General features: G+C 41.1%; 1 protein-coding gene across 5 annotated transcripts in view; it reads left to right on the top strand.

Annotated features, from left to right (window-relative positions):
- Positions 1–18,120, top strand: part of LOC311486778 (myosin heavy chain, fast skeletal muscle-like) — a gene marked incomplete at both ends in the record, with an annotated part of 30,476 nt that extends 12,356 nt beyond the window's left edge. For 2 of the 5 annotated variants that reach the window (XM_084542779.1, XM_084542778.1), the window contains 2 exons: positions 724–855; positions 1,006–1,026. In XM_084542779.1, coding sequence (XP_084398905.1) covers positions 724–855; positions 1,006–1,026 — 153 coding nt within the window. Of the gene's footprint in view, positions 1–723; positions 856–1,005; positions 1,027–6,778; positions 7,016–7,634; positions 7,779–7,859; positions 8,017–8,112; positions 8,141–8,762; positions 8,875–8,983; positions 9,077–9,168; positions 9,233–9,334; positions 9,434–9,516; positions 9,621–9,720; positions 9,860–9,932; positions 10,052–10,181; positions 10,332–10,464; positions 10,636–10,728; positions 11,036–11,128; positions 11,206–11,286; positions 11,375–11,465; positions 11,584–11,685; positions 11,810–11,902; positions 12,040–12,136; positions 12,393–12,474; positions 12,718–12,815; positions 12,993–13,082; positions 13,229–13,318; positions 13,410–13,490; positions 13,881–13,965; positions 14,093–14,368; positions 14,488–14,575; positions 14,773–14,859; positions 15,044–15,128; positions 15,295–15,398; positions 15,524–15,915; positions 16,225–16,305; positions 16,510–16,590; positions 16,717–16,808; positions 16,980–17,065; positions 17,171–17,257; positions 17,354–17,497 lie in introns of those variants that run through there. The other 3 variants (XM_084542780.1, XM_084542782.1, XM_084542781.1) reach the window with 3 other exon arrangements.
- Between the last annotated feature and the right edge of the window lie 8,785 nt (positions 18,121–26,905).

Raw genomic sequence — 26,905 nt, 5'->3', positions numbered from 1 at the left:
TAGCAGAAGACAAAGTGGTTGCACACTTACTAAATTTGAAAGTACTCCCAACTGTGGCTGAGCCGCTGAATATTTGTCTATTATAGTGAAATTTTGACTGATAGTTTGTTGGTGGTCAGAGCCTGGGAGTCCTGGCTGTGTCCTTATCAGCTGTTTGTTGGAAAAGGACAAGGCACAAGAGCAGATGCTAACCGCTAGCCTGGCAGCTCTGCTTTCCTGTGCTTTCACAAGTTGTAAGCAGATTGTTTCTGCACATATAGACCTATAAAACAGAACGTTTTATTCAGCGTTATGCTCTAAATGGGTGTTAGCAACCTTTAGCAGTGGTTAGCTTGAGTTTCCTCTCACATAGACATAAATGTTAGGTTGAAGCGAGTGTAAATGGTGACCCTCTACAGGATTATACAGTTACATTTCCAATTATTTACTCTTTGTAAGCTAATTATATAGTAAAAACATCTTTCCTTATTACGCTTCACAAATTTGAACTTTTGTTGAATAGATTCATAGATATTGTGTTTAAATATGTCATCATAATGATTTAACGCAATCTTAAGTAGTAATAGTTAATCAAAATATTAAAAATTGCCGATACATTAATTGAAAAAAAATAAATAAAAATTGATGGATTTGTCAACTGATACAGTAATTGTTTGTTGCAGCCGTATATTTCAATACACCAGTAGGGCCTGTTTAAGACATCGTTTTTTTTTTACTTTCCAGGAGGAGCAGGCCAACACTCACCTGTCCAGGTACAGGAAGGTTCAGCATGAGCTCGAGGAAGCTCAGGAGCGAGCAGACATCGCAGAGTCCCAGGTCAACAAGCTGAGAGCAAAGAGCCGAGAAATTGGCAGGGTACAAACATCTTTAATTCTCTTTATTTGATTATTTCTATATAAGGAATATATATAATATAATATAATGCCTAATATAATGTCTATATAATATGGAAACTGCAGAGTACTACTACTAATGTGTTATTGTCCCTTCTGTGTTGATTTAAAGGGAAAGGAGGCTGAAGAATGAACATCACTCTGGATGAGGCACGGTACAAGAAATCATACAATATGATCTTTTTGTCTGATGTGCAAAGTGTGCAACAAGAAATAAACAAACAAGCAACTGAATATTTTTATTTTTTTGTTGTTTTTTTATATAATTCTTTACTCAAATAATTAATTATACACAAACAACGTCAGAAATCAACACACATCTACTAACAGTGATTTTGGGTGGTGTCTGAATCTGTTTTGCGCAGCCTCATCATTCAAGATAACTTGGTTGTCAATCGACACCAGTTATCACGTAAACATCCCCCAGGTTACGATAACTGCGAATCTTTGCCCTGTGGTGATAATGTTACTGACAGTCTGTTACGACCTTACAGTTTTTCTATGTGCTCAGTAACACATGTTGCGCCATGTCATGTCGGTTCTCTTGTGATGAAAATAGACCTATTAGGGCCCCCCACAACAACATACAGTGAAACACCTGCTCATACTTAAGCAGAGGCAGGGATGTCTTCACTTACTTAACTGTAGGTTACCTAACACTACATATCAGATAGTTTATTATGAATCATTCATTTATCTTATAAGTACAAGAATAAGAATAAGAAAACCTTTATTAGTGCCGCAATGGAGAAATTGCAATAGTGGGGGGAGGAAAAGGGGAAGAAAAACAAGAGGAGAGGGGAGGAGAAAAAAAGCAGCTCCCAGACTACACTCCTCTGGGGGAGTACAGTGTGGGACTGGGGAAAAAAACCTCAGTAACATAAGCACATATGAGCACACTTTACAACGTAAGAACTCAAAACAACTTGCACCGGGGGACTGGGGAAAGGGGGTTGGAGGTGTTCCAGCGCAGACAGGCATCCGCGGCCGCAGCCATCTTCGGCGCCGCCTTCGCGGAAAATACTTGTTCTGTATTTCAAGAAATGTGTCATAAGATATCTGGATATTTAGTGGCCTCAAATGGGCGATGTGGAAATCTGAAAAACGTCATAGATAGCATGCTGAAGTCATGTTTTTTTTTTTTTTTCTCGTGATCAGTAGATTTACAGGATTAGTTTACAGTACTTTAATTGTACAGTGGGGTGGTGGTTAGCACTGTTACCTCACAGCAAGAAGGTTCCAGGCTCGAATCCATGGGCTGCCTGGGGCCTTTCTGTGTGGAGTTTGCATGTTCTCCCTGTGTCTGCGTGGGTCTGGATATTTTTTTTCTGGGTACTCCGGCTTCCTCCCACCATCCAAAGACATGCTCGTTAGGTTAATTGGTGATTCTAAATTGGCCGTGAGTGTGAATGGTTGTCTGTCTCTCTGTGTGTTAGCCCTGCGATGGACTGGCGACCTGTCCAGGGTGTACGCCGCCTCTCGCCTGATGACAAATGGGATAGGCTCCAGCCCCCCCGCGCGACCCTTCACATGACAAGCGGTTACAGAAGATGAATGAATGAATAATTAGTCATGTATTTAAATTACTTATACCATGACTGGTGACTGATAATTGTTTGACCTGAGTTGGAAAACTAAAGCCAACTCTGCATCTCTTAAAAAGCAGTCCTTAAAATCCAGCTCAGGTCTCTCCGTTTCTGCTACAGGAAGTTGATATAGATTTATTCTGATTTGACACAAATAACAAAATACAAATAGTAATAATTATAAAACAGTTAAATTGATTAAATCATCAGTAGACCTACTCTTGTGTTAGAATATTACATGCAAGGATGCGTCTAAGAGGTCAACACAGGATATCACTGAGCACATGATCGCTTTATATCAGAGGTTGTTCCACAGTAAGACATGAGGCAGTAGCAAATGTCGGAGCTCTGAGAACATTGCTGAGGAGACAGCTATATTTGTGTTTCTTCCAAATAAGCTCACCATGGAGCATAAGAGATCGAGTTTCACATTTTTATTGAGTATATACTCCCGTTTGGTAAGGTGTGAAGTCCTCAGTATTTAGCTGTTAATGCCCTTGCCCCTTCTTTACAAGTCCAGTGTCGTCTTTCAAGAAGGAAAGAATGCCGACTGCTACACATCACATAACATGATCCGCTCCTTGTCCCATTTGGGGAACAAACACTTGACTTAAAGGAAGGTCAAGCTGAAGGCTTGGCCTTGTCTTCAGTTCATCTGTCAGGACACACAGCACGAGACCATTTAAAGAAAGGGTTTAAAAATACATCTGCGCCCTCGAGAGAACACAAGTGGCTGCCTCGAAAAACCTTGAGACACAAATCTTAACACCTGTTCCCTGCAGATTCCACGCCATACAATAGACAGTTTGCACTCAGACCAATAAACTTTGTTGCTTCGTGAAGCGTGGTGTTTACCCTTCAAAAGCCACCGGAGGAAGGAGACATACCGCGGTTGACTTGTCAACAGCATTGCGTTGACCTAAAATTAATACTGTCTTTGTCTTTAAACCTTTGACTCCAAGGTGCAGAGACGGGAGGTGAGAAGGTCGGCATCCCAACCCCCCCACCGACTCGTTACTGTGTGAAAAATGCAACAGTGAAAGTGATAAAAAAAAAAAACATAAAAAATTTAAAATTAACTCACAAGTAGGTGTGAAAAATAAAAAATGTCCCCTTTAATATTCTAACAACTCTCTGTTGGACATAACCCTGTGACATAACATCAGCTCTCAAGTCATTCCCTAGAAAGCTGAAGCCCTTTGACCTCCAGCCACGCGATCACTCTCGGGTTGACATGTCTCTCATCGGTCTGAGCTCTAGGATTGTCACACCTTCGTCAACTGCAACAAAAATGTAACATCTGAACCTTTAGGTCGCTAAATATTTGGCATTCTGTTGTTTCATCTGTGCGGCGAAAAAAAAAGCCTCAGACTTGTGTTTAAAAGCTGTCATTATGAGATTATTAGAGACCTGACATTGTTTCCTCTCCAGACGACTCCCTAGAAGTCATGTTTACTTAACAGTTGTTCAGAAAATGGCAACTGTTCTTAACCTTTATATTAATACGACCAGATCCTTGATACTTCTTAAATGTTTTATTATATTGCGTGAAACAGTAAAGACAGTAAGATTTGTCTAAATAGCTAGTTTAATAGTTGACATTTTGACCATGGAATGATATATGATAGACAAATAAAAGACAGGCTTCCTTCACTTTATGTAGTTGAAGTTTATTTGCACAGGACAGTTTCCTTAAAAGTAATAATGCCTTTAAAGAGCAAAGATTGAAATGAATACAAAAGGAACAGCACTGATTAAGACACAATTCACTTTATTGTATAACAGTAGATACAGAAATAGATGGAGGACCGCCACAGTCTTCACCCGTCTGTTACCAGCTGCAGTGAAATCAGTCCGATACATCCGTAGTTTTAATAATACCTTTAGTCATTTTGAAAGTTTGAAACTTTTAAGTATACAACTGCAAGAAATATTACACATTTATACAAGCATAAATTCTTAAGACTGTAAGTGTTTGTGAATGCACAGTATTTCTCAGCATGTTTTGATATTTTTAGATAATCTGGACTGCTTGTACACACAGGAGCTGTTATAGTTGTTGATATATGCAGATAATACCGTATATGTGGTGCTTTAATCTCTGTTCGGGTTAGCGATATCATAGTTTGTAGTAAACATTTTATTGGTTATTTATATCTTGCGTATGGATGCTAAATAGGGAGTTGTCACAATGCAATTTCATCACATTAACGCAAACATTCGCCCTTTGCCAAGACGTCCACCCTTATAATGAGATGATTAGACATGTTGGCACGCATTATTGACATTCAGAGAGGGTCAGTAAACATGGTACATGGTCCCTCATGGTAATACAACTGAGCTGGCAGAAGTTCATTTTCTAATTTTGTGTATGAAGACACAAACATTTAAAAAAACAACAACAACAACAAAAACAAACAGTTTATTGGGTTTAACTACAAACTACAACCATGTCTGCAGAGCATTTTTAAAGGGTCAAAGGGTAGGTTGTTATTCCCACTAGGAGGACATTACCTCCTTGCGGCTGCCCTCTAGATTTTTATTTTGAGCATTTATTTTGATATGCTTGCATACCCAGAGCATTTTGTCATAGGGGAACTTCAAAGCAGATGTCCTCAGCGTTTGTTTGACATTTGCTTTACTGGATACATATTTAGGACGCAGGAAATTGAAGTGCTATAAATATGGGTATTGTTCTGCTTTCTATTTTCCTTTATCCCCACAGAACAAATCTAATTAAGTTCGGGATTTCATAAAAAGCGGACCTCAGTGCGCTTTTTTTTGCTATCATGAGGTATCATCATTTTCACAAGTGCTTAGATTAGCAGCTGTTAGGCCCAGTTCAACTCCTCTGTCACAGGGAAGACTTGCAAGCCTTCTGCGAACAAATACCAGTGACACGTGAGAGCTTCTCCACGGCTAAACTCAGATCCTCTGCAGTGCCAAGGTGCATTAAGGAGATTATCAAAGAGACCTGAACAATGTCTGTGCTTCAGTAACTGATATGCTTGCCAGAGCAATATTTACAAAAATGCTGCATTGTGAGTGTATTGGTCAACACTTCTGAAATCTGCCTTCAGTTTAACAGTCTGTTGTGTGGTTACTACTCCTGTAAAACACTTAACGGTAGGACAAATGTGTTAAGTGCACTCTCACCACTTTTACACAAAGTACAGCACCTTAAGACGCTTTCAAATTCACAGATAAATGACACCAAATATTTTTAATGAATGAATTGCAAAAACAACACTTGTATTTGTTTTAGTCTTTTAATCCGGTTAACGACACCAATGAGAAGAGGAGAAGTTGCTATTTATAAACACTTTATAGTATAATTAACTATAATCCATTAGTAATGTTTCCCGTTTAAAGTCTCATCAAACATGTGAAAGAGTTATTCTGGAAGGAATTCTGACAGGAGTTTAACCTGTGATGAACTGCTTGTTGATCAGCATCAAAAGATGCCAGAGATCAGATTTGGAGGCAAAAATACTCAAGCAAAGAGCATTGACCAAATAAAGGATGGTCAGTAGTGTTGAGGGAATGTCGATCGCTCTATATAAGAAGGAGGGCTGGACGCCCCCAAGGACTGCCAGGCGACCACTCAAGGTGAGTGAGTTACAGTCTTTTATTAGCAGGAGGAGAGCCAGCAGCTTAATAAACAATGCAGGGCATGGCCACTTACTGCCAGATAAACTGCTGTATTTATGCAAGGACTTAAATGTACAGTAAGCTATTTTTTAATACAGAATAATTTAATTACAGTTATTAATTTGAACTGCTTGCATTACTTTCTTCAGGATCATCAAAAAAACACTGGTAACTGTTCTTCTGAAGGGAGGGAAGAAGGTAACTCATCTCTTCATTCTTCAGTTTCACTTTTTAAATTAATATTTTGATTAACTGTGAGTTTATATGTGATGAGCCAGCTGATATATGAATGTCTAAATCTTCATTAACATGCATTGTCTGAAATAGTTCATAAATCAATAACATTGTTTGTTTCATGAATCTCAATTCATTAATATTTCTGCATCATTAAGTTGAAAAGAGAAATGGTTAGCTGCTGCTTTTAATTACTCTAATGCATTTTAAGATTATTTTTTGTGGCAGATGTTAGACATCACTGCATCAACATGATGCACCAACAGTTATTTAGGCAATTTAACAAAGATGTCATTGGTCAAAGACGTTACAAAGTGTTGTGTAGATGAATTATACAAATGTCAATTTCTCACTGTCATTTGTTCAATAGTGATGTACTACACCAGAGTTCAAGTAATGACTGAAATGAGTGGTTTTGTTTTTACTTACTTTCAGTAAAGAGTCACCATGAGTGGGGACGCGGAAATGGAGTGTTTCGGCCCGGCGGCCATTTTCCTCCGGAAGCCAGAAAAAGAGCGTATAGAAGCTCAGAACACCCCCTTTGATGCTAAATCAGCCTACTTTGTGACTGAGCCTGCTGAGATGTACCTCAAAGGGAAACTTGTCAAGAAAGAGGGTGGTAAAGCCACCGTGGAGACTCTGTGTGGAAAGGTATGAATGATGACCTTATACGACTCCTCTAAGCACAGCTGAATGTAGAACTGTGTGACTGAAAGTTGTCCTCCCCTTGCTACAGTTTCAATTTAGAAAGTTTAAAAGATGTGCCAACATAAGAGTGAATGTAAACACAGATGATGTCTTTGTGTTGTTCAATGTGATCATGTCTTTAAGTTGGCGCTTTGTGTGTTTGTTTAGTGGACTAAACTATAAGTTGGGAACACTTTGGTTTGGGGGGGGGGGGTACAGTGGTGTGGTGGTTAGCACAGATGCCTCACATCAAGAAGGTTCTGGGTTCGAATCCATTGGGGCCTTTCTGTGTGGAGTTTACATGTTCTCCCTGTGTCAGCGTGGGTTCTCTCTGGGTACTCCAGCTTCCTCCCACTGTCCAAAGACATGCTCGTTAGGTTAATTGGTGATTCTAAATTGGCCGTAGGTGTGAATGGTGAGTGTGAATGGTTGTCTGTCTCTCTGTGTTAGCCCTACGATAGACTGGCGACCTGTCCAGGGTGTACCCCACCTCTCGCCCAATGACAGCTGGGATAATGAATGAACACTTCGGTTTATCGTCCGATTGTCTGAGACACTAATGACGTTTCTGTCTTTGCTTTAGACTATCACCGTGAAAGACTCTGAAATCTTCCCCATGAACCCTCCGAAGTTTGACAAGATTGAGGACATGGCCATGATGACCCACCTCAACGAGCCTGCTGTGCTGTATAACCTCAAAGAGCGCTATGCAGCATGGATGATCTACGTGAGTTTGTCTTCATCAGTAGTTGAAACTTATCATGATTACAGGAAGATGTGTCACTACTGATCCTCTCCTACTCCACAGACCTACTCTGGGCTGTTCTGCGTCACTGTGAACCCCTACAAGTGGCTCCCAGTGTACGATGCGGTGGTTGTTGCAGGATACAGAGGCAAAAAGAGGATTGAGGCTCCACCCCACATCTTCTCCATCTCTGATAACGCCTATCAGTTCATGCTCCAAGGTACCGATCAGTTTATAAGATAGTGTAGGTTCATATGTACAGCAGCCATACTTCAGAAGTCAACTAACTATTGTTTATAATTCTGATGTCTTCCAGATAGGGAAAACCAGTCAATCCTGATTACGTAAGTGACTACGGTTTTACATGGTGACACATATACCGATCAGCCACAACATTAAAACCACCTTCCTAATATTGTGTAGGTCTCCCTTGTGACTCAAAAAACAGTTGTGACTCATCAGAGAATGGACATGGTCCTTCTGAGGGTGTCCTGTGGTGTCTGGCAACAGAATTTTGTTAGTGGGGGCCTTTGGGTCCTATGGGTGGAGGGGAGTGGATCATCCCACAGATACTTGTTCAGTTTGGGATCTAGTGAATTTGGAGGCCAGGTCAACACGTTGTGCTGTTCTTCATGTTTTTTGAGTTGTTCCTAAACCGTTTTTTGTGTGTGAGCCTGTGTCGGGCTGCATCCTGCTGGGGATGGCTGCTGCCACCAAGGAGTGTCATTGCTATGGGGTGGGGGTGCCTGGTCTGGTCTAGGTGGGTGGTACATGTCTAAGTAACATCCACATGAATGAATGCCAGGTCCAAAAGTTTCCCAGCAGAACACTGAATTGCCACAAGATGGTCAATGTTATTTACTTCTCCTGTCAGTGGTTATAATGTTGTAGCTAATCGGTGTATTTCCAACAATAGCAATATCAAAGGTGTTTTAATCATATCTCTGATCACACCTCTCAAACCAGTGGAGAATCTGGTGCAGGAAAGACTGTCAACACCAAACGTGTCATCCAGTACTTTGCGACAATCGCAGTTTCTGGAGGAAAGAAATCTGAGCATGTTCCTGGGAAAATGCAGGTAAAGGAACTCATCCCAAGAAAGAAGCTCACACAGACATACTGATCATGTTCTCGGACCATCAGATATGAAGTATTGTTTTTTCCCCTGGATTGTTTTCTTAATGAAGGGGTCGCTGGAGGATCAAATCATTGCAGCCAACCCACTGCTGGAGGCTTATGGTAATGCCAAGACTGTGAGGAATGACAACTCATCCCGCTTTGTAAGTCTTCATTAACTAAATTGTAGAAAACAATATTTTAAAAAAGCAAGAAGTTATACAGTAACTCTTGTCGACCTTCTTCTTTTGAATAGGGTAAATTCATCAGAATCCATTTTGCAACATCTGGAAAGTTGGCCTCTGCAGACATTGAAACATGTACGGCTAATAATGATAGAGCACTTGGTTTGGTTATGTGCCTGCAGCTCATAGAAAACCTGCAGTTTTCTTACTCCAATATGGTTTTGCCTTGTTGCACAGATCTGCTGGAGAAGTCTCGAGTGACGTTCCAGCTGTCTGCTGAGAGAAGTTACCACATCTTCTACCAGCTCATGACAGGCCACAAACCTGAGCTAATAGGTTGGACATGATAAGTTTTTTAACACCATTACCTGCTGTGTAATGGATATTTGCTGACAGGAATTCATTTTTTTTTCTCTCAGAGGCTCTACTCATCACCACCAACCCTTATGACTACCCCATGGTCAGTATGGGGGAAATCACTGTCAAGAGTATCAATGACATTGAAGAATTCATTGCTACTGATGTAAGAATCATAAAATACACACAACTATTAAAACATTGAACAGGAATGTTTTAATTTCTGTTTTTTAAACCTATGTTTTTTTGTTTCATTTAATACACAGACTGCCATTGACATCCTGGGCTTCACTGCAGAGGAGAAGATCAGCATGTATAAGCTGACTGGAGCTGTGATGCAACATGGAAACATGAAGTTTAAGCAGAAGCAGCGAGAAGAGCAGGCTGAGCCTGATGGCACTGAGGGTATGTTGCATTTCACTTTTCTTTTGTTCATTAAAAAAACTGTTTTACTAATTTTCCTTTCTTTCTTTTTCAGTTGCGGACAAAATCTCATACCTCATGGGCCTGAACTCTGCAGACCTGCTGAAGGCTCTGTGTTACCCCAGAGTGAAAGTTGGAAATGAGTTTGTGACCAAGGGTCAGACTGTCCCACAGGTGAAATGTTCTCATACAGTCATGAGATTGCTTTATCATGTTAAACTCCTGAAACGTTAATTTATGGTTTGTGCTGACCACATCCAGTCAAATAATCAGATAATAATGACATTTGTTTCTGTAAAATCAGGTCAACAATGCAGTGATGGCTCTCTGCAAGTCTGTCTATGAGAAAATGTTCTTGTGGATGGTCGTCAGAATCAATGAGATGCTGGACACCAGACAGCCAAGGCAGTTCTTCATCGGTGTGCTCGACATTGCTGGGTTTGAAATCTTTGATGTAAGTTTGGTTATACAATTTAATATTTTTAAATGTTAATGCATAAAGAATTGTGTATCAAAATGTGTTAATTATCCTAAAGTTATGTAGGCTTGATTAAATGCTAATCCACCTTTTTCTTTTTAATTATCAGTACAACAGCTTGGAGCAGCTGTGCATCAACTTCACCAACGAAAAACTGCAACAGTTTTTCAACCATCACATGTTTGTCCTTGAGCAAGAAGAGTACAAGAAAGAGGGAATTGAGTGGGAGTTCATTGACTTTGGTATGGACTTAGCTGCTTGCATTGAGCTTATTGAGAAGGTGAGCCACTTGCTGTATATTCACAAACACAGAAGACCGTGTAATGGCTTGAAAGCTGGTGTTTAAATGAACTATTTTATTTCATTGTGACAGCCAATGGGCATCTTCTCCATCCTTGAAGAGGAGTGCATGTTCCCCAAGGCAACTGACACGACCTTCAAGAACAAACTGTATGACCAGCATCTTGGAAAAAGCAAATCCTTTGAGAAGCCAAAGCCAGCTAAAGGCAAAGCTGAGGCGCATTTCTCCCTGGTGCACTATGCTGGCACTGTTGACTACAACATTACAGGCTGGCTGGACAAGAACAAAGACCCTCTGAACGACTCTGTAGTCCAGCTGTACCAGAAGTCTTCAGTCAAACTCTTGGCTTTCCTTTATGCATCACACGCCTCAGCTGATGGTATCTGTTGATTTCTATCTCTACATTATTGAATACTAAAAATTTTAATTACTTGTGAATTTAATCCTTACACTGTTATTGTTTTACTGACAGCTGAGAGTGGTGGCGGTGGCAAGAAAGGTGGCAAGAAGAAGGGAGGCTCCTTCCAGACAGTGTCTGCATTGTTCCGGGTAAGATACGAAAAGAACAACAAATGTATTTTCATTTATGTTTGCATTAATGCATTTGTTAATCAAATTTTCATTCTTCAGGAGAATTTGGGCAAGCTGATGACCAACTTGAGGAGCACTCATCCTCATTTCGTACGCTGTTTGATTCCCAACGAATCAAAGACACCAGGTACCTCATCATCAAAAGAACAGTATCATTGTGTGTATTAAACGTTTGTCAGTTTGTCACTACCTTCTGATAAACTGACGTTATATTATAGGTCTCATGGAGAACTTCTTGGTCATCCACCAGCTGAGGTGTAACGGTGTGCTGGAAGGTATCAGGATCTGCAGGAAAGGTTTCCCCAGCAGGATCCTCTATGGTGACTTCAAGCAGAGGTAGAAGAAGCATCATCTTCACAAGCACTAAAGAGCATGTTCTTTTTGTTTCATCTTTAAGATAATGTATCTGACTAAACTAATGAAATATTATGCATTTAGATACAAAGTATTGAATGCCAGTGTCATCCCTGAGGGACAGTTCATCGACAACAAGAAGGCCTCAGAGAAACTCTTGGGCTCTATTGATGTTGACCATACTCAGTACAAATTTGGACACACAAAGGTACAGTTAAAAATGCTGTTTACAGAGAGGTGTAGCTCACACTATTGTCACTAATCAACAACTTTATAAGGCTTTTGCTTTACGGACTCTCAGGTGTTCTTCAAAGCCGGTCTGCTGGGAACTCTGGAGGAGATGAGAGATGAGAAACTGGCTGAGCTGGTCACAATGACTCAGGCTCTCTGCAGAGGTTTCCTCATGAGGACAGAGTTTGTCAAGATGATGGAAAGAAGGTAATGCATCTGTCTGTTGCAGATCTCTAAATTTAAATGCTGCAACTTTATATAATAAATAATAATTTCCAACTCATTTTTTTCGTTGCATCATCAGAGATGCTATTTTCACCATCCAGTATAACATCCGCGCATTCATGAATGTCAAAACCTGGCCATGGATGAAGCTGTACTTCAAGATTAAGCCTCTGCTGAAGAGTGCAGAGACTGAGAAAGAGATGGCCCAAATGAAAGAGGAGTTTGGAAAGACCAAAGAAGACCTAACAAAGGCTCTGGCTAAGAAGAAAGAACTGGAAGAGAAGATGGTTTCTCTGCTACAGGAGAAGAATGACTTATTGTTGCAAGTGCAGTCTGTGAGTGTATACTACATGTATACTAGATTTCCAAAATAAAATAAATCATTTGACTAACAGACATACTTGCATTGACTTTCAGGAAGGTGAAAACCTTGCTGATGCAGAGGAAAGGTGTGAGGGGCTCATTAAAGCAAAAATCCAGCTTGAGGCCAAACTCAAAGAGACATCCGAGAGACTGGAGGATGAGGAGGAAATGAATGCTGAGCTGACTGCAAAGAAGAGGAAGCTGGAGGATGAGTGCTCTGAGTTGAAGAAAGACATTGATGACTTAGAGCTCACCCTGGCCAAAGTGGAAAAAGAGAAACATGCCACTGAGAACAAGGTTATATGACTTGTGCCTTTAATACTGTAAGATATCACTTAACTTCTGAGTCGATAAAAAAACTTTGAGCTTATTAAATTTCATGCCAAACTTTATAGGTCAAAAACCTTACAGAGGAAATGGCTTCTCAAGATGAGACCATTGCCAAGTTGACCAAAGAGAAGAAAGCCCTCCAAGAGGCTCATCAGCAGACCCTCGATGATCTCCAGGCAGAGGAAGACAAAGTCAACACTCTGACAAAGGCTAAGACCAAGCTGGAGCAACAAGTGGACGATGTGAGTGCTTATAAATACTGTATATTTGAATACATCAACATATATTGAAATCCCCCTTCAAACTGCTCACATTGTTCATATATTCAATAGCTTGAAGGCTCTCTGGAGCAAGAAAAGAAGCTCCGTATGGATCTTGAGCGAGCAAAAAGGAAGCTGGAAGGAGATCTGAAACTGGCTCAGGAATCCATCATGGATCTGGAGAATGACAAGCAGCAGTCTGAAGAGAAAATAAAGAAGTAAGAATAAGAATTATGTATTGGTATTGGTAAGGGACTCTGTGAGAGGCTTTACAGTTTTAATGTGTGAAAACTTTTCCTCCCATTTAGGAAGGACTTTGAGATAAGCCAGCTCCTGAGTAAGATTGAGGATGAGCAGTCTCTTGGAATCCAGTTACAGAAAAAGATAAAGGAACTTCAGGTACACTTAGAGTATCAGTCATAGCAAGAGAAAGTTCATATATCTTTAAGAAGTTCCTCTTAAACTTTTTCTGTGTTTCAGGCTCGTATTGAGGAGCTGGAGGAGGAGATTGAGGCTGAGAGGGCTGCTCGGGCCAAGGTGGAGAAGCAGAGGTCTGATCTCGCCAGGGAACTTGAGGAGATCAGCGAGAGGCTTGAAGAAGCTGGTGGAGCCACTGCAGCTCAGATTGAGATGAACAAGAAGCGCGAGGCTGAGTTTCAGAAGCTGCGTCGTGATCTCGAAGAGTCCACCCTGCAGCACGAGGCCACCGCTGCAGCTCTCCGCAAGAAGCAGGCCGACAGCGTGGCAGAGCTGGGAGAACAGATTGATAACCTCCAGAGAGTCAAACAGAAGCTGGAGAAAGAGAAGAGCGAATACAAGATGGAGATCGATGACCTCTCAAGCAATATGGAGTCTATTGCCAAAGCAAAGGTGATTGATAAATGTACATAAAGTGAAAAGAAACTCCAGTCTCTTCGTTTTTACTAATAGTTTTACTAATGTTTTCTTTCATTAGGGTAATCTTGAAAAGATGTGCAGGACATTAGAGGATCAACTAAGTGAGCTCAAATCCAAGAACGATGAAAACGTTCGCCAGCTGAATGACATTAGTGCACAGAAAGCACGACTTCAAACTGAAACTGGTATGAACCTCACTTTACAGCTACTTTAAAATACAAAACTACAAAATCAAAGCTCCTACAAAAGGAGACAGCCCTGCATCCCTTAACCGCTTCTTACAGTGGTCATTTATTTTTTACAAGTTAAATATGGAGACATGTTAGTTCTGACGGTAGTTTTCATGGCGCTGACATGGCAAGTTCACAAGTTCAAGATTTAAGTTCTTCTTCAGTTGCAACAGTGGAAAATGTGACTTTTCTTATTTGTACATACTGATGTACATGATGGTCTTTGAATAGGTGAAAGTATTCGTCAGCTGGAGGAGAAGGAAGCTCTTGTGTCTCAGCTGACCAGAGGCAAACAGGCTTACACTCAGCAGATTGAAGAGCTGAAGAGGCACATAGAGGAGGAAGTTAAGGTAACAATTAATAATGCAGCGGGATACTCACAGAGATAAGAGGCCATGTAATGATCGGGTTCAAATATTAATCACATTTATTTTGTAGGCCAAGAACGCCCTGGCTCATGCTGTTCAGTCAGCTCGCCATGACTGTGACCTGCTCAGAGAGCAGTATGAGGAGGAGCAGGAGGCCAAAGCTGAGCTGCAGCGTGCAATGTCCAAGGCTAACAGCGAGGTGGCTCAGTGGAGAACCAAATATGAGACTGATGCCATTCAGCGCACTGAGGAGCTGGAGGAGGCAAAGTCAGTCTTCAGTTTTATCTCTGTCCACTTGTAATAGTATTTAAGTTTTGACACTCTGTAAGTTTGAAAATGGATTATTCTTAATAGGAAAAAGCTTGCTCAGCGTCTTCAGGATGCAGAGGAATCCATCGAGGCTGTGAATGCCAAATGTGCCTCTCTGGAAAAGACTAAACAGAGACTGCAGGGTGAAGTGGAGGACCTGATGATCGATGTGGAGAGAGCTAACGCTCTGGCTGCAAACCTTGACAAGAAACAAAGGAACTTTGACAAGGTATCACATTTTTGTGTGCACATGTGAGTGTGAGATGTGGGGTAAACAAAAAAAGGGAACACTAAACAATTTTGTAAACCTTCAGGTTCTTGCAGAGTGGAAGCAAAAGTATGAGGAGAGTCAGGCAGAGCTGGAAGGATCTCAAAAAGAGGCTCGCTCAATGAGCACTGAGCTTTTCAAACTGAAAAATTCCTATGAAGAATCTCTTGACCAACTGGAGACCCTGAAGAGGGAGAACAAGAACCTCCAACGTAAGACAATGAATCCTGTCCTTCTTTTCTTAATACACAATCTGTCTTAAGTATTCTGATGATTAAAAATTCCTTTTTTATGTCTGTGCAACCACAATCTGCAGAGGAGATCTCAGACCTGAGTGAACAACTTGGTGAGACTGGTAAGACAATCCATGAACTGGAGAAGGGGAAGAAGACAGTGGAAACTGAGAAGTCAGAAATTCAGACTGCTTTGGAGGAGGCAGAGGTAAAACTGAGCTTCATTTATATATAGTTACAGTGACAGGAGAACCACCATGTCCAAATATAAAATTCAGACCCTGAACAACAGAACGATATGTAGTGAAAACAGAAATGTAAAACTCCTATAAAAATCTGAAGCAAGGATGCAAATCTAAAATACTGCAACAAAGAAAAAGTATACAATTTGTATTCCTGGTACTGCTGAAGCTCTAAGAATTTTTTCTTAGAGCTTTGGAAAGAAGAACTAAACATAAGCGGCATATCTGTGTAAGACTCATCCTGCAAAGGTGTCAGACATGACACGTCCAAGCTATACTTCACTATGACTCAGTTTCTCTATTTTTAATAAATGAAATGTCCTGTGCTACAGCTGATAAAGGTCACACTTTTTCACAGGCTACCCTGGAGCATGAGGAATCCAAGATACTCCGTGCTCAGCTTGAACTGACCCAGGTCAAGAGTGAGATTGACAGAAAACTTGCAGAGAAGGATGAGGAGATTGAACAGATCAAGAGGAACAGCCAGAGAGTGATGGAGTCCATGCAGAGCACTCTGGATGCAGAGGTCAGAAGCAGGAATGATGCCCTGAGAGTCAAGAAGAAGATGGAGGGAGACCTCAACGAGATGGAGATTCAGTTGAGCCATGCAAACCGCCAGGCAGCTGAAGCCCAGAAACAGCTGAGGAATGTGCAGGGACAGCTTAAGGTAAGTTGGAATATTGTGGCAGAGCATCTTGTTTTTAAAAAGTAGGTGAAAGCTGATATCTATCAACTTTGTACAATTCAGGATGCCCAGCTGCACCTTGATGAAGCCATTAGAGGTCAGGAAGACATGAAGGAACAGGTTGCAATGGTGGAGCGCAGGAACAACCTGATGGTGGCTGAGATCGAGGAGCTGAGAGTTGCACTGGAGCAGACGGAGAGAGGACGCAAAGTAGCTGAACAGGAGCTGGTGGATGCCAGCGAGCGTGTGGGACTGCTGCACTCTCAGGTACTCTTGAAGTCTGACAGATGTAACTACTTTGTTTCTTTGTTAAGTCATGGGGTTTCACAGTGACTTGCTTTATAACAGAATACCAGCCTCATCAATACCAAGAAGAAGCTGGAGACTGACCTTGTTCAGATCCAAGGTGAAGTGGAAGATGCTGTTCAGGAATCAAGAAATGCTGAAGACAAGGCAAAGAAGGCCATCACTGATGTGAGTCATCCTGGTGCTCATCAAAGCCTTGTATCCAATACATATTTAGCTCAGTAACAATTGAAAACAACACAAAACCCTTATGATTTCAGGCTGCCATGATGGCAGAAGAGCTGAAGAAGGAGCAGGACACCAGTGCTCATTTGGAGAGGATGAAGAAGAACCTGGAGGTGACAGTGAAGGACCTGCAGCACCGACTGGATGAGGCTGAAAATCTGGCCATGAAGGGTGGAAAGAAGCAGCTCCAGAAACTGGAGTCTAGGGTAAAGATACATCTATTCGACAGCCTGATCTGAACTCCAGTCAGACCACTTTTCAGCTGTAATTCTGTATCTATGTTATTTTTCAGGTGCGTGAGCTCGAGACTGAAGTTGAAGCTGAGCAGAGACGAGGAGCCGATGCCGTCAAAGGCGTTCGCAAATATGAACGCAGAGTGAAGGAGCTCACCTATCAGGTAGGTGTTTTGTTTTTTTCTTCATGTCAACAATATGGGTGTGTGAGGAAAATCAGAATGTCTCTCACTTCCGGTTGTGAACTGCAGACCGAGGAGGACAAGAAGAACATCACCAGACTCCAGGATCTGGTGGACAAGCTGCAGCTCAAAGTGAAGGCCTACAAGAGACAGTCTGAGGAGGCTGTGAGTCACATTTTCACAATTCTATTGCGGCTAGAAAATGTTTGACAGCAAAAATGTAGTTTGCTGTGTATTACCAGAATCATCAAGTCTCTGTATCTTCAGTCTTGGTGGACGTTAACTCCCAAGTGTTGAATTTTCTCATAGGAGGAGCAGGCCAACACTCACCTGTCGAGGCTCAGGAAGGTTCAGCACGAACTCGAGGAAGCTCAGGAGCGTGCCGACATCGCTGAGTCCCAGGTCAACAAGCTGAGGGCAAAGAGTCGAGAAATCGGAAAAGTAAGTAATACATGAAACTCAAGCTGCTGTAACAGTTAAGGAGTTTAATCACAAGCTGCAGTTGTTTGACTTCAGCATCAGTATGCTGCTGTCGAAGGAGGAATTTTTCCCTCTCCTTCAGCCCAGGTTCTTTATACCTATTGGAAAGGTTAGTTCGACTATGAATAGACCACCCGACAACTTCTCTCCAATTGACAGTTTATTTAGCACGCAGAGAATAGGTACAGAGTCAGCGCTGAGACTTTAGCTTAACCACCTTATGGGTAGAAAAGGAGAAGCCCCCAACTATGTGTGCACAGAAGTTTTATTCTATCTGGGCTCCACCCGAGGACAATAGGAGGAGCACGGCCTTTCGTGTATCAGTAGTTTTCAATGTGTAGCCGAGGCTGGCTCTAACTGGTTTCTACAAGGTGAAATATTAGAGTGTGGTGCATCCTATCTCGTGAGCAAGGCTGCAGCAAAGCGGTAAACAACCCCGTATCTGGTATGATAGAAGAAGAGCACCTCTTTCAGTTTTTGCTCTCACATAACTCTTTAATATCCAACACTGCTATACGCTGTATTAAAGCTAAACTCAGCTTTGCTTTACAGATATTTTCTTTGACATCAGCCTGACAAAGTGACAAAAACTTATTCATTATGTTTTTCTTTTCTGTCCATTTCAGGGAAAGGAATCTGAAGAATAAGTGTCAGCTTCCCGTGAGAGACCCAAATGAAATTCATAAAATATGATTTTTCATTGAAACGCTCTCATTAGATGTTGTAGACTTACATTCAATAAATGATTTTACCAATCTGCTGCTTTTGAACTCTTTTTTTGCACAACAGAAAGACAATACTAACAGTTGGTGGAAGGCAGGTGCAGTTTTGGGTGTCTTCACAGCTTGTGGCAAATGAAACGTTAAACGCCCTGTTATGTTATTATGTTATGGTGTTGTCTTATGGCACAAACTACAATCTGAATCTACAACAAAAACAACCATCGATATTCAAGTTGGTGCCAAGTTTTAAAGTTTGTTCATGTTAGGAATGAGACAGCCTTGATGCCACAGAGTAAAACATGCACATGCCAATACTATGTGTGACAGACAGCCTTGGATAAAAACAGTATCAACATGCAAAACTTCACCGGGTTTTAAAGGCCAAAATGCTTCATTATAGAGATCAAACATAACCAATATGGATAAAAACTTGAACAGCTCAAACAAAGCTCAGATTCACTCACGACAGCTTGTTTTTAACACTTTAAAAACCTCGTGTCGCAGGCGGCAAGTTTGGATTACCGTAATTACATTAAAGTGTGCGCAATCGGAAAAAATTCCAGAGGTTTCTGAAAGCCGAGACGTTGCGGTGTACTGCCAATGCTGTGGCATTACGGTAATTTCACTTGTGCCTCTCGTGCATGGTTATTGCACGGGCAAAAGCATTTAGCCATTTCTGACTTTTTTATGGTCAAAATAAGCAAAAAAAAAAATAAATTAATAAAGTCTAGGCGGACATTTTGAGGCTTAGGTATTAAAGGGTTAATACAATGATATGTTAAAAAAAAAAAGTTGTGGTTTCTGGAGGAGAGTGATGCAGCCCTCTGGACTATTTCTGGTATCTTGTCATCAGGGTGGAGTTGCTAGGCAACCAGCAGAGGCTCAGATACCAGTTGACTGGATGCTAGGACACATATTTTTTACTTTAAAGAAAACTGGTGACTTAGCCGTCATAAATCAAACGCACTTCATCACTGTCTGTCTCACTAATGCGAGCACGGTGACAGAAAAGCAAGCACGTCTGTGGTGAGGAAGCGTCTTGTGCAGCAGTGCAATATTTTTAACAATCACAACTCTCATGATATGCCAGCTGTAATATATAGCAGTGGGGTGTGTTGCATTGCTGCTCCCCCTGATACGACAGAATGATAAGTGAATTACAGATATCCGTTGGGACAAAGCAACAGATCAGTGTGTGTTTCCTCTTCAGGGAGCCATTTCATTAACGCTGTGAGAGCTGACAGCTGCTTCCTCCCACCACTAACCTCGGCGCACCTGTTAGCTCCCGATTATATGGCACCATGTGAGTCACAACTTTATAATACCACATTATTGTTGGAGGACCCGCGGGAGACAGTCCAGCATTTTATTAGTCTCTGTCTGCTCACACAGCTTGTTTGTTCAAATCCAGTTTCAACATAACTATCAACACAGCAAAGTGTGTGTTAATATGTGTCACTGCATAGTGAATAACTTCACAGCCTGTTCAAACTTAAACTCAGACTCCCTTCCAAGTAGCTGTATCTATGTTAGTGAAGATTTACATTCGAAAACAAATGAGACAACACAACAACCACTGAAAAGCTCTCTGTCATTTTACTTTACCGTATCTAATTGTTAGTAATAAGCCCATTTAACCGTATTGCAGATTTTTACCATAAAAGAAATAATAAAAATGTTTAAAAGATCTATCTATCTATCTATCTATCTATCTATCTATCTATCTATCTATCTATCTATCTATCTATCTATCTATCTAAACCCAACCAGCTGAGCATCACTGCAAAATTTCAAGAAGCATGCCTCTGAAGGAGTAACTTCATTAACAAAGACACAACAAAACAAGTTCAGGTTCACCTGATGCTAAAACAGATTCTAGTTCCCTCTCATTAAATGTAATCAGAAGCGGCTTTACCAACACGGAGCCATGCTCTGCAGCAGACCTACATCAGTCCTCGTCTCTCCTGAAAGCTTCATCTGTTCTTGGGCTCCTATGTTCAGCTTTATTAGGGACACGCTGCTGAGCTCTGCTGGATTATTCCAACATGATGTATTAAAATGACAATAGGCATTCGCTCTGCTTTGCCAAACACTGAGGGTCTGATATCATTGCTAAATCAGACATCATTTCTACATAACAAGGCATGCTGCCTGCTGGGTGGAAGGTACCACTAATCCAAAGAAGGCTACAGAGAGCCGCCGGCCTGCTGGACTGCTGGTTTATGGCCTCACAGAAGCCAAAACATCCCAAAACTTCCATCCAGAGCTTTTAGTGTCACCGACCTATCGTCTTTCCTCTAAAGACCTCGGGCTACTGTTTGATAGCCTCACTGATTGACACTGGGAGCAAATACGCATGAACCGGCAACCTGCTTGACTCCAGGATTTTTAAGATTCCTACTTTAATCCGCAACAGCTGACAAAGAAACACAGTCTCTCTGGATTAGGCAAAGACAAAGAAAGAGCTGCTTGCCGGAATGCACTGAAGTGATGAGAGCTGTGATGCAGTAGCTTCACTACTGTTGGGCTGTTGTTCAAAGCTTATTTTATTATTCTATTAAGTAGTCAGCCCTACGCTTGTATTTCAGACATTTTTTTTTTGAGTTTTTGAATATAAATGAGATCATCAAATGTGATGTTTCCTATTTGATATCATTTTTTAGTACCCTGCATGAGTTTAAAACCAGTTAACCAGCTGTTTTATCTGCTTTAATGGTCTGTGGCCAACACTAATCATTGTGTATGGGCCCCAGTTGAAGTACTCTGAGCAACTCCCTTGCACATACGTTAGCAAAAATACTTTTCTTATACTGAATTTTTATTGAATTCACTTGTGCTGTAACGTTTTTCTGCCCTGCATCCCCCACGTACAGGAGGACAGGGACAGCTACAGCCATAGTGCAGGACACAATACTGAAAAAGCAAATCAGCGCTGGATGAATCTGCCTGTTTCTGGCAGTATACTGTATATATTGTATATATTATAAATGTGGTGACTTTCCCTGCTGATGCAGTGCAAGGGAGCAATGACTGGATTGGCATAGTTGAGGAGGGGAGCGACTGTGGCTAAGGCGGCGGCCTACAGCCTATGCGAGTTATGAATGTAACTTGGGTTCTGTGAATTTATTGTGTCTGATCGTTCTTAAGTTCCAGATAATAAAAGAAATTCGGCGCACAGGGGAAGTATTTCAGTCTAAAAAAAAAAAAAAAGAAGAAGAAAAAGGTCGACAGCAATAACAAACACAGTTCAGTTATTATGGCACTGAAAGGAGAGTAATGTCTGACATTACGTTGTTGATTCTGTAATTATTCTCACTTTCAGGTGGGGGAGCAGAAAAGTTATGTACTGTAGTTTAATTGTATGTTACTCCAAGCACAACTTTGAAATACACCGATCAGGCATAACATTATGACCACTGACAGGAGAAGTGAATAACATTGACCATCTTGTGACAATACAATGTTCTGCTGGGAAACTATTGGACCTGGTGTTCATGTGGATGTTACTTAGACATGTAGCACCCACCTAGACCAGACCAGGCACCCCCACCCCACAGCAATGACACTGGCAGCAGGCTGATTAATCGGCAGAGAGAAATAAAGCATTCAGAGCTGAAGTGAAAAATATCAATAGCATTTAATCACCAAAGATATAAACATTTAAATATCCATTTTTGTAATGCGACTGACAAAATCTTTACAAAGTTAGCCTTCATCTTCCGCTGACTGCTTCACATTGTCTGTACAAAAATGAGGTGGCGTTCGGAGACTGGCACGAAGAGAGGAAACGGTCCCGAGGAAACGACAACGTCGGCTAAAATGAAAGTTACAGCAGAAACATGAACATTCTTATCGTTTGATACTCAGTAAAATCAAAGACATAGACGTACAGGATATAGAGATAATTTTTGTCTGTTTTGCCATTTTTCTTGTAAACCGCGCCTTGTGCCCACGCAGGCTTCAAACACATCCAGTTCCTTTCTGTTCAATACAAATATCACGCACAATACCCAAATAAATAAATAGATAAAATAACACATAAATAAATGAAATAAGCGACATTTAAATCTAGTTCATAAACAAAGTTAATCGATAAAGGGGGCTCCCCGCACACATGCCACTCTTATTTGTTTGTTATAGAGCCTTCAAGTGCATAAATCATTTCCAGTAGTTTTATAGCATTTAGAGACCTTTTCACTTAAAGGAGTAAAGTTCAATCAGGCAGTATGTTGCTCATGACTCTAATCGTCTCTGTGCTTTTACTTGATGTAAAAGACCTAAATTGGAAACACTGACAGTTACTGTAGGCTTCACTGAAGTCAAACTTTCAGCTTCATTTGTTCACATGTAAGAGCTCTGTGGCCCCCCGCATCTCCCGACACATCCACAGAGGGCACATCGCTTCTCCCCACGGAGCTGGAGATCCGAACGTGGACAGGAATGTAAAATATCCATCAGAATATGTACACAAGTCTGTTAATTGTTCAAAATGTCATGCAAATAAATACCAGAAATTTTAAACTACAACACTGACCTCAACAGTAGGAATATACTGTACTGTAAACTATAAAGAGTCCCACAAAATGTCTTTCCTCCAATGTACAACAGTGCTGTTCTGATAATGCAAAATGACAGAAAGTAAATGCTGCAGGTCTCAGAATAACAGCTGTTTTTTTTTTTTTCTTTCTTTTTTCTAAAAGCAGTGTTTGTGCTGAGGTCTTCTTCAATCAGTGTTGAGCTTTAATCTGCGTCTCCGGCCCACCGCCATGCTCGGGTGCAGCAGAGATGCACAACAGTACATATACTGTACATAAACATTCACTCTTTCCAGTCAGTCCTAACTGAAAAGTATGCATTTCAAACAGGCGTCAAACAGAGAATACGCAGAATATGTGTGTGCAGCTCGAGTGAAGCAGAAGTCTGCGAAAGTGGACGGCGTCTGAGCTTTGATTCAAGGCTGAACCACAGTGCACAGAGATGAACGACACATATAGCAGGAGGGCGGCAGGGTTCGCTCTTGACAAAGAGGCAGGAGGGGAAGCCAGCTGCTTGACTCACTTCTACTGTTTCTAGCGACGTGCTCCGTTAAAAATGTCCACGAGGAGCATCTTTTCACGTTCCCCCCCCCCGAGCGAGAAGTCTTTCTTAGAGCTGAACCGCAGCGACCCTGAAAAGTCAAGTATGTCTTTCACACGGCCTTGCAGGGTGAGTGTCCACATCTTAAGATGCAAATGTGTCTGTTATCCAAAATGACGAGTGCAACAAGGCACTGCAGGGTGGATCACCAGGCAGACGGAGAGAAACAGCGATTTACAAATATTCTGTCAAAAAAGCATTTTAAAAATATCCCCCGTTAACTCTGCGTCCAGATTGGATGGTGACACGGAAAGACATAAGGGAATGAATCACTGTGGGAAACTGTTTTCTAAATTTTATCGCGCGTACAGTGGTCTCCAAGTCATTCTACATTTATGATCAGTGTTTAACACTGGAAAGCTGTTTTCAGATTCATCTGCTGAAGGGGGAACATTTGAGTTTGACTGTACACACAGGCAGATTTAGTGGCTGAACAACTTGAAACTTCCCGTGCACGTGAACTGAAAATTGGACTTTCAAACAATAAAAAGTTAAAAAGAAGGTTTAACTACATAAATTACCTTTTTAGATGCAAGTCATTATTACAAAGACACAGAATTTGATTTATTTCAGTAGTGTCTGCTGGAGATTTTAAATGCAACTCACAAAAAAACAACACATTTAATGTGTTAAGGAATTGAAAATTTGGTTATTAAACCCTGTTATTGAAGCATATGTCTGCAATAACTGCAGAACTTTGACATAAAGTAAATGTGCAGATGTCTCAGCCACTTTTTGGACCATTGGTGTTATTTTCTGACAATTTAAAGAAGAATCTGCAAATTATGTCTTATTTCTTTTCTTCTTGTCATGAGCATTAACACCCAACCTGTGGCTGAGAAGAAAATCAGCTTTAAACACAATTAATTGAAATTACTTCTCTAACATTTCTCACTGCTTTCGTCAAATGTCTTGACTCTTGAACTTGACGGTTTGCGCGATAAACCCGAAACGTTCTGCCACAGTGAATCATTCAGAGACACGTCAGGGAAACCTTGACAGTGGGTCAAAAAGCACAGCATACTGACGACATATTGATAAGACCAGAAAGCTGTTCAGAAGCTACATTCCCCATACAGAAGCATACGTAAGTGCATAAATTCAGATTTGACAAACAGTGGCAACACAGGATACAAAAGAGTGACAAAGAGCTTCCCGTCAATCAAACTACTGATGTAACGCGTTTAAAAAGATGTTGGCCACAGTTAATTTTCTGCACGTCCTGTGCTATTAAGACTACATCTATAACACTGCATGTAAATTACTTTTCATGTACCATAAATTGAAAATTACTGCTAGAATAACGTATCCAATGATCATAGCATTAGTGCACTAAACACCATGCAGTGTTACACATTCCTAAATACTGTAGTCTACCAAGGATGCACCGCTACTTTACAAAATCAATACACCTTTGATGATTTTGGTCGCCCGTTGTTTAACGTTACACATTTTGACAACATCTTATTTGACTGGAAGCACTTTAAGATCATACCGAGCATCTGTGGAAGCGGTTCAACAAAGCAAACCTTGACTTTAACAATCTTGCATCACAACAAAACGACACAGATGTTTCTGTACTGATATGTGTCATGAAAAGTCAGTGGTGTTTTTTTTTGTTTTCTTTTTGTCTCTTGTCTCATGTCAAAGTGCTCTGAGGAAAAAAAATAAAAAGATTTTGGGAAACAAAAGTGTCTTTTAAGTTCTGTTTGATATCCGGTTGGGTTTAAAGACATGAGAGACGGAGTGAGACAGAGAGAGAGCGGAGGGGTAAATCCTTCAGGGTTCTCTCGTGCGTGATACAAATTATAATACAAAAAATGTCTTGGCAAAGGTCAGAGGTCGACTGAAAGACACTGAAGTGAATGTGCGGTTAAGGCCCGGATCTACTGTCAAGTAAAAACAGCTGTAGGGCGCAGGAGCTCCTGCCCGTATGTGCATCTACTAGGACTGAACATGCAAATGAATAAGACAATAAATGCAAGCCACAAGCAGCAACATATAAGCGGGAGGAATCTGAAGCTCACCCAGCTGCAGATTATTCCTATTTGTATATTTGTATTGACATTTAAGGGCTGTGCATAATCTGTAATTTTCCACTAACTCTACTGCAGAACGGCAGTATATCCAGCACTGTTCAATAACGTGTTGGAAAGTGATGACAAGGGATTCATTCATTCATTCATTCATTCATGTTCTATACCCGCTTATTCCTGTGAAGGGTCGCGGGGTCTGCTGGAGCCTATCCCAGCTGTCATCGGTGAGAGGCGGGGTACACCCTGGACAGGTCTCCAGTCTATCTCAGGGCTAACACAGAGAGACAGACAACCATTCACACTCACACCTACGACCAATTTAAAATCACCAATTAACCTAATGAGCATGTCTTTGGATGGTGGGAGGAAGCCGGAGTACCCAGAGAGAACCCACGCAGACACAGGGAGAACATGCAAACTCCACACAGAAAGGCCCAGTCGGCCCATGGATTCGAACCCGGGACCTTCTCGCTGTGAGGCGAGTGCTAACCACCTCGCCACTGTGCTGCCTGAAAAAAAGTCACTCAGTTGTTCGACCAGTCACTGAGCTCCTCTGAATAAAAACTAGTGCATGTAGTGACGGGAACTAACTAAGTACAGCCTGTTATTTACGCACTATTTACTGGTCCGTATATGGAATATATGATTAAAAAGAGTTTTTGATCCGTGTTTAGTTTGCATGCACAGAGCGACATGCTGAAGAATGCAGCAATGACTAATAAATATGGATGTAAACAATATAGGTTTAAACTGATCTGCAAACATTTTATGAGGAAGGAAATTAAATCACCGGAAAACCATTTTGCATAAAGTACTGCACTTCTCATTCAGCTACACTTGGTCTAAGATTTTACACAGAAAACCTTTGGTACGTTTTTTAAGATTGTTATAAACCCAAAAGTAAAACGAGTTCCATCTCAACAGCTACAACAATAAACTGAGAATATAATGTATGATGCATTGGTACATTCTTAGTAACCTATCCACATGTGCTTTGGTTAAAGTCTGAATGCAGAATATAATTACTCTAAATAAATGTTTTTTTTAGATATTTTAGAATTTCACCACCACAATCGAATAGTGATTGACATCTGTTCCTGCATTGGCCTGTTTGAAATACAATTTAACTGCCTCCCTGACCTTTTTGTTGATCGGTGATGTGGTCGAGCCCGTGGGCAAAGTAATTAAATAAACAGATAGAAAAAAATTAAATCAAACCTGCTCGCCCTGGTTCGAGTTGCATGCACACTCAACACATTCTATATTTTGCACTCGAGCCCTGAAACACTAACAAATGCATATAAGCAATAAGGCAAAAAGCACTAAGAGCTGATGCGGGGTTT

The sequence above is a fragment of the Chelon labrosus genome (genome assembly GCF_963514085.1).
Source record: "Chelon labrosus genome assembly, chromosome: 4".
In the NCBI taxonomy this organism is placed as follows: domain Eukaryota; kingdom Metazoa; phylum Chordata; class Actinopteri; order Mugiliformes; family Mugilidae; genus Chelon; species Chelon labrosus.
Note: the sequence above shows the minus strand (reverse complement) of the source record. Positions and strands in the feature narration are given on the sequence as shown.